General features: G+C 39.5%; 1 protein-coding gene across 1 annotated transcript in view; it reads right to left on the bottom strand.

Annotated features, from left to right (window-relative positions):
• Nucleotides 1-9,205, bottom strand: part of LOC131695493 (uncharacterized) — a 100,918-nt gene extending 91,713 nt beyond the window's left edge. Inside the window, exons 1-3 of the mRNA XM_058984033.1 lie at nt 9,154-9,205; nt 4,959-5,099; nt 4,255-4,372 (exon numbers count right to left, since the gene is read on the bottom strand). Coding sequence (XP_058840016.1) covers nt 4,255-4,372; nt 4,959-5,099; nt 9,154-9,205 — 311 coding nt within the window. The remainder of the gene's footprint in view (nt 1-4,254; nt 4,373-4,958; nt 5,100-9,153) is intronic.
• Nucleotides 9,206-13,174: the final 3,969 nt, after the last annotated feature.

Genomic DNA, 13,174 nt, shown 5'->3' with positions numbered 1-13,174 from the left:
TTTTTCTCCACACTACTGTGTCCATTTGACCCAACATGATATCAAATTTCAAAAACGATCTTAAATCCTGAGAGTAGAGCCGTAGCGTGGTCTTTTAGCACCCTTAACAAAGTTTTAGTTTTGCGCCCCTCTTGGGTTTACTTAGGCTTTCTTTTTCAGTTCGACCTTCAAACATGAAACACCTACCCTGTACTTCATTCATGTTTGACTGTCGTTCACTTCATGTAAACACCAGACTAAAATCTTTTACTGTAGATTCATGAAATCAGTTGACGCTCTTTACAAAATTTTTATACTGAAAAAAATTACGAAAATAAATTTTTTCGAATTGACTCCAGGATTTCGACATTTCATGGATTTCTAAAACATTTGGCATACAAAAAACAGAATCTGCATTTCCAAACTGAAATCCCATCTAAATTTAATTTTTTTCTCTATTCAAAATTCACTTAGATACGCACAGAATTGTGATATTTTGTCTAAAGTAAACAAGTGACGTTACGGACAAGAATTGTATAGAACTAACGCGTTTACATACCCGCTCACAAAGCTGAGATCGATGGTGTAGTTATCGATTCGAGCTTGGCACGCGTGGGTCTACTGAAGGACAGAATTGGCTGTTTCAAAGACCCCTTGCTCCAGTAAGCGAGGATTTTGAATGGCAATCGCACCAGACGGGACAAAATGGTGTGTCCCTTCAAACTAGTGTCGGGTGGCCTTTGGCGAGACTGCTTTACGTCTTCTTCGACAAGGATCGTCAGCATGATCGTTTGGTTGTGTCGTACATCATGCATGCAGTAATGCACTAATTACAAGCGAATAGGTCTTTGTAGCATTTTTTTTCTCTCTTGAGAGACCATCAATATAGCAGCAAGAGGAAGCTCTGCCACAAATCTGAAGCGAAGGTGCTGTACACCGGGTCTTAGACATTTGGAAAGAAAGGAGTTTCCAACGCTTCCAGTAACACCGAAAATCTCATGTGATATTTCAATCAGAGATTCATCGTAGTGCACCATTAGACCTAGGTTAGGAACGGGCAACTTTATGATATTGTGGAGCTACTGCCGGTATCGAGGAGACCTCAATTTTCACCGCACTGGCATGGAATTATTTTGTCGATGATAATTAATCTAGCTCAAAAAGCTGGCCTGCTTACTGTCCATGAGCACATTTTCGTTCCGCTTGTTTCTATTAGCGGAAAAAGTTAGCAATAATTTTCCCTATTTTTGTTGAAATTTGAAGTCTTTGTCTTGTTCGTTGTTATTTTGGACTAACAAGACCGCAGCGCAGTCTTATGGCGCCTTTGGTAGAGTCTCAGTTATGCGCTTTCTTGCTGTCTACTTTGACTTTCTTTTGCAGTTCGACTTTCGAACAATAATTTTGTGGAATGATACTCCTATCCTGACTTATTTTATGACTTAATCTCACTTATTTTATAAAGCAGAGATTGGCCTTGGCGGGGCCAAGCTGGCCATCCGCACGCTGAAGCTCTGCCTGAGAGATTAAATATTGTTTCTGTTCTTTTAATAGTTGTTAAATATCTCGTCCATTTGTTGAGTTGGGCACTATAAGACTTTTCTGAGATCTTACTTTTCAAACGTTATTTTCCTTGTATCAAACATTTATGTCTTCTAGTCTCTTGACAAAGTTAACTTCTCTGCAATATCAATTTTCGTCTTCTACTGATCACTACCTTTCCAATGACACCCATATTGATGGTAGTTTTCAATGTTCTGTGGTAACCGGAAGCTTCCATCTTTGGTTTCAAAATGGCGTCAACCATCGGTTTTCGCCTTCTACTGACCATTACCTTTCAAATAACACCCATATTGACGGTGATTTTCAGTGTTGTAAGGAAACCGTAAGCCGCCATCTTGGATTTCCAAATCGCGTAAATCATCAATATTCGTCTTCTACTAATTATTTCCTTTCAAATAACACCCATATTGATTATGGTTTCCAGTGTTTTAATCAATAGTTTATTACTTCAATTACGCCTGTTGATAGACAACACGACAATACTTTATAAATGTCCGGGAGAGCAACAGCAGATTTTTGCACTTTTCCCTACAAGTAAATGGATTCCACTGTAGCCAACGACTGCACTGCGAACTGCATCGATTTTGACAGTTCGTCCTGTTCCGCGAATCATCAATGCCATGCTGAAAACGTGAATCCTCTCATAATCTCATTTACCGCTTTGATAGACAGAAGTATAATTATAGGGGTAACATAAAAACGGTTCTGCGTAATTAATTGCAAATGATGTGTCAGGAAAATGGAAATTTCCAGGAAATTATATGTGTTGAACGGGGTGGTCACCGGCATAAAGTTAAGCTACAGACAAGCAGATATAGCACTAGGACAAGGTAAAAAATATCTCGCTGTTCCGTGATGCATGAACTCGTCCACAAACTCGTACAGTACCCCATCCAATGTCACGTTGAAACTAACTCCATTCTGTGTTCCGTGTACTCTTTCATACCCGTGTTTATAGTTAGTCTGATTTGGGCATATTTTATTTTAAAATGAAACAAACGCCTCCTCCACTACTCTGAGATCAACCGATGCCGATGATGGCAGTATCAACCTCGAAGTCAAAAATTATGTGAGATTTTGAGATGAAAATTTCGTTATTTTGTGCACTAGATCTTCGTTTCCCACCTTCGAGCTATCTTCTATATATATAAAAGTCAATGTTTGTATAAATATGATTTATAGACCCCAAACGGCTTAACCTTTTTACTGTCAAAATGTGTACATAGTAGGCATTTGTTATGGAGCGTGTTTATGTGCTATTGGTTGGGGATTGTCTGCCCGCCAGATGGCGCTTCGAAACAAATTGTGTTTTCTTTCTATTTCGTTAAAAGTCGCAGCAACGCGCGATGGGTATTAGCTAGTTTGATATATAATTTTGACCCATACAACGCCATATGAATCCACTTAATCGGTTTTATCAGAAAGCCATATTCTAGAGTTAGCTACAACGGATTACATCGTTTTACTGAATCCCACGCTGCTTTTAAATCAACAAACAGATGATAAGTGCGTAACTTGTATTCCCGGGATTTGTCACGTCCGACGTTGCGTTGGACGCCCTTCTCAATACCCGCTTCGGTATTTTCCTGCGAAGGTATCAGCCAATGAGTACAGTCTGCTAAACAGAACACTGGAGAGTATGAGGATTAATCTTATACCACGATAGTTATTACACCCGTGTTTATGGCCATTTTTTAGATGGGTATATGAGTATATCTAACCTTGTACGAGGGCAATTCTTGTTCCACCCAAATCATCTCGATTACGATGCGTGTTGCTTCGAAGTGCAGTATCTTTCGACTTTTAGAAGCTCGGCCGAAATTCCATCCTTAATTAAGGCCTTACTGTTTTACGAATCTCAAATAGCCTACCGTACTCTCTCTGAATCCACATCTTGTGAATCAGCGTTTTGAAGGTTGATCATGATAGGTACCGGGACGTTTTTCTTCTCCATGTTGTGGATCGTTTTGTACAACATTTATGCCTTGTTCTTGGCCTGCTCTCCGTACCCATATTTCTAACGCCGAAGAAACTTTTTGTCGACTACTCTCATCTCACCATGTCATTTCTTAATCTGTCGTGTAACCGCTGCATGCATTCGGCTCCTAGCTTGATTTCCTTCATTTATCGCTCTTTGGCACGTCTTACCAAACCGCTTACTTAATCTTGTCGTGAACAACACTTCTGTAGCTGTTATACTGACATCGAAAGCCTGATAAAGCACGACAGACTACAGTGAGCTGCACATGTAGCGCGAGTACCGGAAGAAAGATCAGCTAAAGTTGTCTTCAGCAGAGAACTTGTAAGTGTTTGTTGCTTTCGGAGCAGATACTGCACTCGTTGACTGTACGCAATCGAGGCAAAGTCAAGTCATCTGGAAATTTGAAAAACATTCATGAAGCGTAACACCCGGATCACCATGATGATGTTGACTTTCTCAACAGCTTTTTAAATTGACCAAACCTTCTAGTACATTGTTCTAGCTTCAGTCCCTAAACTTTCAAATCTCTTTAAAATTTTGAACAAAAATCAACATATTGCAACCACGTAGATTGTAATTGTACGCATTGCATTGGTTATATGTTTGTATAGAGGATCGTATTATACCGATTGTCAAAATTTTGTTGTACCATTTAATCCAACTGCTAATTGATTATCGTCATGTTACACGCTAGTTTTTTTATCACACCAGAAAACAAAAGTACAGCTACTCACTTGCTAAACAGTCGCAGCACCACGCAGATGATGATGAACATGACAGCCATGGCCACCAGCACGCCGATCATGGCCGGATCGATGTACTTTTCCGGTTCGATGGGTTTGTTCATGGTGGCTGAATCCATTCCGGCACGTATGGAGGTGGTGAATGTGGAGAAATGAAAAGATAAAATTCGTCAGGGTGAGTAATTCAGGAAGTAATAAAAAGTGAATGACGCTAAAAGTTTCATAACGATATCCAGTACTGGCTGGAAATATTTGAGAATTGGGGTTTGGGTTCGCCAGGTGGGTAAGCCGGGTTTGCAGTCTCTATTTTGATGGAAAGTAAAAGGAAAAGATAATTGATTTCGTCGCACGAAGGAAGCCATCGAAACCCATTACCGATTTTGAGAGAAAAACTATGAATATGGAAGTGGAATTTCCATAGTGAAATCAAGGTCATTTGCTTGCATTAACCTTATTAACCCTTCAGCAGTCGCGTCATTATCTACGTTTAGGGGACCATCTGGTGCTCTAAGATGTTTTTGATAGAATTCCATAATAATGTGCATTCAGTGCACTGCCCGAATTTCCGCAGGATTAATACACCTAGTTTGCAGACATGTTTCAGTACACAAAATTGCGCTAATATAATGTTGCCTAGAAATAATAATAAATCCATGTGTCTAAAATCGAACAACATATTTATATACACAACTTACCTCGACACTCGATGGATCCATCGGGCTTGAAAATAGGATTCATCTCGAAGCGGCAAATACAGCGTCCATCGCGACATTCGGTTTGCTCGGTCATCTGCTCGCATTGTTCCGTGAAAAAGCAGCTTTCGTTCACCTGAGCCTCTGAAAGTATGCAAATGAAATAAACCCATCAGTTCCATAGTAAAAAAAATTTCAAATTTGGAAAAATATTTCAATTTATGTAAAAATAAACAACAAGCTCATTAAAATGATTGTGAAAACGGCAACCCTGCTCACATCTCTGCCTAGATGCTGGCCTACCTTCAAGGCGTTTTTCTCTACCTCTATTACAATTCCATTCATTTGCTTACCCTGGGGCCAAAAGAGTGACATTCTACCCGAGTCGTTCCGATTGGTTACCGAATTTATTTCCAATTATCTGTACACTCGCAACACAACAAACAAGAATCAAACTCAACCAAGCATACGGACAGGAACAAATCGAATACAATTTTCATTGAATGAGGTTAACCTCAAAGAAATTACACTTGCTCGCAATGAATGCAATTTCGCTCTGTTTTTTATGGCAAATGTGATGTAATTCTGCACCATCGCCGTTCGTATTCCGTTCTTGGGTTGCGTGCGTGTCCCAGATGCTGCTGGATATTATGCCGCATTTTTTCTCTCCCACACGCTAAGTTCTAATGGATCTTATCGTGCGGTTCGCACTCGTACTACACAGACGACGGGTTCAGCTTCGATCGATTTGCTCCGGACAGGGTGCACGTCAGCATAGGTCGGGGGTATATGAAAAATGGAGAATTTCTTCGCAAAGGGACCCTTAACCCAAGAAACCATATTTATGGAAAATGAAACTGCCGCAATTTTGCAGCTCTTTCAAACCTGAGAATCTCGGAAAGTGCTTGTTCCGCATTTATTTCATCCGACAATGTTAAATTTATAATTCAATTCTCCCAAACAATCGGTCGTCCCCGCATGTCTGTGTGCTTGTTTCAACTTTAGCAGTTTGTGGTGGGGTTTATTGAATTAGATGATTTCGGGATTGGCGAAAACCCAGCTCAACATCACTTAGCCTACCCGCCCTCCTCCCGTTTGCAACAAGTTTGTGGGGACCTTTTGATGAGTTGTCGAGCTCAGTTCGGTTCACTTCCATTAATTGAAAAAAATAATGTTTCATATCATGCTAATAATGTTCTGTTTACTGGTTTGAGTCTAAAACTATAATTGGCAGCTGTCAATTAAAGATGCCTCTATAGATTAAAGATATCCGATCCTAGGTTGTACCTTCTAACTTCTAACTGGGATATTTAATAACCTTTACCTTTCGTAAGGCTTAGAAGATTGATGAAACGCATCTTTCAAAACTAAAGAAGACTGGCGCTGCCAGGACCTCACTCTCTTAGTCATAAAAAATTTTAATAACGCTTCCTGTTTTTATTCTTGGCGGTTTTTTATGAACTCGTTGCACCAAAAATAGCAATCCATCAAGCGAGTGTCATAATTTTCCTACTAAATAATAGTTCAAATTTCCCTAGGACATTACACTGCTTGAATCGTCGTTGTGAGGCTTGTGCTTTTTCAAGCTTTCTTTCCGCCTTATGGATGCACAGGTATTTGATCATATTTCCGTCTTTGGTCTTGCTAGGAGCACGGCTAGGAAACCTGTGCAATTTCATGGCCTGCTGGAACGCAGAATTTAAACAAAAGTATTTCTTTTACTGGTGGCAATTTCAAATTGAAATTGATCTTGTTATTTTGAAATTCCTATATTCATTTCATTCAAGGATCTCTAGATTTGATATTTTTTGGATTATTTAATTATCGATTTTTTTTTTCTTATTTGCCTTACTTCTGAAGCCAATTTTTTGGAATTAGAAGTACGCGTTTCATGTTAAAATACCTTTCTGACTGAGATTGTTATTTAGACAAACGACCTTGGAATCTAAGAAGAGGCATGTCTCGAATATAGGTTACTAAAGGGTGTTACGGTCAGACTTTTTATTAAAAAATCAATTCATGTTTCTTTTTCAAGTTTCATTCATACGGAATAAAGAAAAACTATTCACTAAAGTTTGCTTTATAGCGAATGCGGATTGCCGGTCCTTTTGTTTGATTTCTTCCATCAAGTTTTGATGGAGGCGCTTGGTCACTTTCCGTGCCGCAGAGCGCTAGTTTGTCTTGTACTGCATCTCGCTAACAACTATCTTTCGCGTCTTCTTGAGGTTCCGCTTGACGTTTGATCAATACTTTTCAATTGGGCGGAACTCTGGTGTGCTGGAAGGGTTCATTTCCTTGGGCATCACTTGTAGGTTGTCTGCGGCATACCATTCCATAGCCTTTTTTCCGTAATGGCAAGATGCCAAATCCCGAAAAAACCGAAACGGAACAATTGTGTTGCTTGAGGGACCTTGTTTATTTCAATACTTTGTTTCCAGAGGTTAGAGATTAGTCGCATCTTTGGTAGCAAGTTGATGGTTCTCGTTGCAAACGTGTTGACTTGAAGTGATGTGATGTTCCTTTTAACGTAGTTTTTTCGCCTTTTGTTGTTTCTGCGATGTATTCTTTGAAACTGATTTATAAATTCCTTTTCGTTTGTCCGATATAAATTTTGTTACAATGGGGATATGTTATTTAGTAGATTGCTGATTTATTAAATACTTCGATCGTTTTTGGGTGGGTCCTATTCTTGTTTTGAGTTGGCTATTTCTGCTCTTGAATGCCGAATTTTCGGGCGAAGTATTCTTATTATGGGCCCGTTATATTCTATTAATATCCTCTGTAGTTGGAATGTTTTGCGTTTCGGATTCTCCTCATCAGTAACCAGCAGCCAGACTTTGGGCTAGCTAGACAATAAATCTAAACTAGCACCAAAGCTGGCACTTTTCAGACGCTTAATTCAAAAGTCATGCGTCTGGCTGGTTTCGAATGATGTCTCGGGTAGCCAAGCACACAAGTTCTTGTTTGCTGATGGGAATACGGAATCCGAACTTGCTTTTTGTGATAGGACTCAGTATGGTCAGGAATTTTTTAGATTGGATCGTGCCAATGCTTCTTTGGATGCTATTCTCGATGTAACCATATTTTAAAATAGTTTTCGTCTTTCCTTGGTAGCTAATGCTGTCATTTCATGTTGATAAGAATGCTTTGACGTTCTGGGTATAACGCGTCTATTTGTTGACATTCTGTAGATTTTGAATTCCTAATTGTTTGTTTCTTCTATAATAAAAGCGTCTAAAAACGGAAGATTTCCATGTCGTTCATGCTCTAACGTAAACGAATGTCGTGAATCGACAGATAGATTCTTATAATTCTGATAGCTACTCACGTTTGATGATGTCAAATATATCGTCGACGAATCTCCACCAGCTATCAGGCAGCAGATATTTTTCTTCCATGTTTTCTCAATGTTTTCCATGTTCCTCTTCGTATAACAACAGTGACTGCGAGTTCCCCAGCGGTGCTCCTATTGTTTGTTTATAGAAGTTGTCTCTAAACCTGAAGTAGTTCAAAACCGCATCAGCTTCAGTTAATACCGTATACATCAAAATTTGGTCAACGATTTCAGCAAAATTTCACCAAGTGTTCGCCAGTTCAAAGGCTCAGCAATTTGCATGTAATCCAGTTGGCAGATTATCTTGGCTAAAAATCCAGCAATTGCAATTATCAAATTGACAGCGCAATTACCGAACTTACAGTAATCCAACCTGAAACACTGGGAATTCGGTATTTTTGTCGATTCGAAAATTTCAATTCTTGAGTTTCAGCATAGAAAAGCTGTCAAATTGGATAAATTCTAATAATTCCTGAATTTTAGGCCTCCTGGATTTCTGAATCTTTCAGCTGATGAAAACAGTAAAATTTTGCCGACTTTTGGTGAACTTGTTGTGTGTACCTTGTTTCTCCATCCGTTGTCATTGCTTTGTTGAAGTAACCACTCTTCTAAAAGTATGATGAACTCTTACCGGAATACTGGGAAATAATGCTGCGACGAAAAGGGAAACCATCCATCCGGTACGTTTTTGATCGTTCGTATCGCCTTGGTATTTATCCATAAAGATATCAACCAACAAGCGCAGTTTGTGAAACAGAATTCATGGGATGAGCTTCGTTAGTTATTGCACTCGAATTTGTAGCAATTCTTGTAAATAGGGCATATGAGGCTATCATAACGATCCGAAGGTATATTTGCTCATACCCAGATCACCCCGACCACGCAGTGGATTGCTTCGTACAGCCGCTAGCTCCATTATCGTTAAAGCTTATTCTAATTGTGATTTCTCTACTTTTTTGTCGATTCCGTAATAATCCAAAGTGTTTACACCAACAGGCAGCCACTCTTGTACGATCAGAAAACATATTCACATCGTTTTGTAAAACTTTAAATTGTTGTTTCTGAAAAGCGTCTCTCTGCTTCTATCAGCACTTTTTCATCGAAACCACGTTCCTTTCTCGGCTGCCTGAGCTAAACATTTCGTATCCTATTCTGCAGTGTAGTTCGCTGCAAAATTTAGCCTTTGGATGTGACGAGAAGGATCAAACTTAGACCGTTATCGTTGGTGGTTGCGTGGAAACTCTCCATGCAAATAAATGAACGAAAAAATTCTTCACTAATGATTTGAGCATGTGTGTTCCCGACGATGCGTTTTACGTCATATTTTGGGCACTCTCTGTGGGTTTTGTATAGGCGCTCAAAGAATTTATCTAACCACAATAGGGGTTTTCACTTGATGACGCATATGCATTAATCAAGCTATAGTTGAGGAACTTGCCCTTCATCCTTTACACACTGATACGGTCACTCACCGACCACCATTTGATGACCAGACGTTGCTGCTTACTAACCACAACAAAGCCCACCACTTTAACGAGGTAACCGCAGGTTTGGTTTACTACGCGGAATGTTTGTGTACCTGTGTCGCGCCATTGAATTTTTCCACCTTCGCTTTTCGCAGTGCTCAAGCATGCGGAGGGGTTTCCGACGTTTCAAGTACCGAATTTCCAACCAGTTTCCGTTGAACATTGTCGTGTGCTCTGTCGATTGTTCCATGCTGTATCTCTATCTACATTTTTCGGATTCTGTAGACCGCCTCATGGGACTGTCATGTTGAATATAGTTAACGAGCCACCGTATTTCTGTCAGGCAACCTGCACCAGGACAGACACTGCTTCGAACCGCTTCTAAAACGAATAAAAAGTAAAAAATAATAGACAAAACTGAAAAACATAAAAATAGACAAAATATCCTGAATGAAATACAACGGAAAAAAAAATGGAAAAAACTGTTAAATGAACAAAAGATAAAAGAATGAAACAATACAATGATTTGAAGAACTATAAACAATCGAGGATTATGGAGATTATTTGATAAAATATGGATAACGATGAGAATAATTTAAAATTAAATTTAAAGATATAATGACGAAATTTAAAATGTTTTCAATTGCATAAAAAGAAAAATGAATAAAGAAAAATCTAAATAAAACCTATCAAATTAAAATACAGATAAATTTGAGTTTCTACGAAGACTTGTAACGAATGAACGACTTGTAGACAATTCATCTTTCCTATTAAAAAAAAATTCTTTCGATTCGAAAATTATAGTTTTGGCATCAAAATAGTTAAATTTTATAAACATTCTTTTTGAGTGTGAAATTAAATATTTAAATAAAAACTCATACAATTGCCTAAGCATCACTCATTAGTCATTTTTCGTGGGTCTTGACTAAGTTTTTGTTTGTGTTCTTCTCATTTCACTATGTTCATAGCTCTGTCAGTTTACACTTCAGCTTGCGAAGTGAAGGAATTTGAAACTTCGTACTCTCATAATAACTTATTCCTAAACCTGTACCAAACTGAGCCTTTTTGTAGTCAGTTTTCGAAAGAAAAAGTACAAAATCTATCCAAATACAACTGAACATGTGGAAACACTGCACTCTGCTTCGGACACATCCATGAAAAATTACACCAATGAAGGACATCTCAGCAATCACCGAAAACTCGCTGTCATTTGTTACCAAGCTACAAAATTAGCTAAACTGAATCGAACCGGCATTGAAAACATCAAATCTATCGTCGCTCTCGCCGAATGAGTAAACATAACCCCTTAGTCCCGACATGGGAGCGCGACCTTTACCTCTACACGGGTTCCATGCTGCCAGCTACAAATCCGCAATGCGGACAGATGGCTAAATGCACTTCCTGCGAGTACCGGCAGCGTCACCACCCCACCAACACGCCATTTTGAGCCAACCAAAGTTGCTACTGCTGCCTACCTGTGCGCTCTAGCTATATGTATGTAGGTACCTTTAACTGTATCCCCCTACGTAGGCCGTCACGGTCGCCATATCGCCGCGTGCAGAAATTCCATCGCTGCGAGCATAAAATCATGGCTTCGCCTCCTTCCCACATACGGACATGATTACGCCCGGACAGCGAACAGGGAAGATATCATGACGCCAATTGAGCACCCGGAATGGCTATGTACTATTTGCGGTACCGTTGTTATTTTTGTTTGATCTGATGCCACCGCCTCTCCTCTGCAATGTATGGGCCAACATCCGGTTGCTGACTGGTGCGGGGAAGATTCGTCGCTGGTTCACGCAGCCAACTATTTGCTTCGGCTGGAACAATTGCAATAACACCGCGAAAATTGATCAATTTAGAAGCGGGTGATTTCTGTATTTCATTCTGTATTGTTTGGAGATTTGTGGAAAGCTGACGAGTAGCAGTCATAGTGTTTAATGATTTTATGATACTAGATAATAGAAAATCCGTCGAACGAAACTCTCGTATTTTTTCTACCTCTGAATTCCGATGAGGGAGTTTGTGTTTTTTGCGGTTTAAATTCTTCCTTATCAAAATGTCACGCATTGAAAATGGATCGAAAATTAAGGTTTTGGGCGCATGTCTAAGTGACAAGGATATAACTATGCGAAAGTTGGCGAAGCACTATGGAATCCATCACGCGAGTGTCATAATTAAACTGGTTTTGATAAACTTGCAGGTAGAGGGCAGAAAACCTGGATCTTTCAACTCAAAACAGGACCAGAAAATGGTATTTCTAATTAGGAGATAATGATTTGGAACGACTGTCGGATTGATCAAACGTGCTGGTATGGCAAGCAATATGTTCCTGCGGCTTGAACTCTATCCATTTTGCACACTACCGGAACTATCAATGCGGATGTCTATCGACCTGAGTGTCTGCAGCAGATTTTGCTTCCTCCTTATTGGAAACATGGTATCGATTATGAAGAAAGTACTCAAAAAGAGTGGTATAGCAGCTGGGAATGACGAACAGTGTTCGATCAAAAATCGAAACCGTGAAAGAATAAAATTTATTTCATCTGGTCGTTTCAATGTTCTTGTTCAATCTCGTACAACAAAAGATGAAATGCTTGTTTGAATAAGAAGGAATGATTTTCCATGCCAGTGACCTCTTTGATCACGTCCAATGCTATTGAGTTCAAAATCAAAACAGATACTCGCAACAGGGAACAGGGATCATTTGCGTTTCGAATTCGTCTCATCAGAATCCGACACAAACTTGGTATCGGGTTGACGCTAGCTCCAAAAACGGAGACACAAATTGTGTTGCTGAACAAACCTCTAATCAAGCGCGATGTCCTGCAAGAAAAAGAGTTCATTTTTAAGCCGATAAGAACTACTGAAAAGTTTCTTTTTCTCCACTAAGAAGAAATATAGCATAGTGAACAGGGATCAACTAATCGACGATCGATGGTCATAACTGCATCAAAATCATCACACTTCCTTCAATCTTAACAAACAAGCAAATTAAATCATTATTAGGGATACTATGAAAATCCCACTTGATTCAGTCTGTGTATCGTTGCTCCTGGCCGATAACATCTATAACGACACAGCGAATAAACGCGCACCTTACCGTTCGTGAGTTTGTCCCACTCTCGACGACAGTGATAGCAGCATTAAAGTGATAAATGGATTGTGATGAGAGTTTGATAGGAGCCCCGTTCCGAAGCAGCCAGTCCTATTGTTTGTCACAGGCCGGCGCGGCAGGAGAAAGAATTTCTTTCATGTCACAAGGTATAAAAATAGCACGCCAACATGTGTGTGTGTGCAGGTATGAAACGGATACCGCGTCTACATTTACTATAGGGAATTGTTGTCAGTTTTATTTTTCTTTCACGGGATTTCCTAAGCAAACGTAACGTGACAGACAGTATCGCAATTCAATC

This window comes from Topomyia yanbarensis, unplaced genomic scaffold (genome assembly GCF_030247195.1).
Source record: "Topomyia yanbarensis strain Yona2022 unplaced genomic scaffold, ASM3024719v1 HiC_scaffold_4, whole genome shotgun sequence".
Classification (NCBI taxonomy): Eukaryota; Metazoa; Arthropoda; class Insecta; order Diptera; family Culicidae; genus Topomyia; species Topomyia yanbarensis.
Note: the sequence above shows the minus strand (reverse complement) of the source record. Positions and strands in the feature narration are given on the sequence as shown.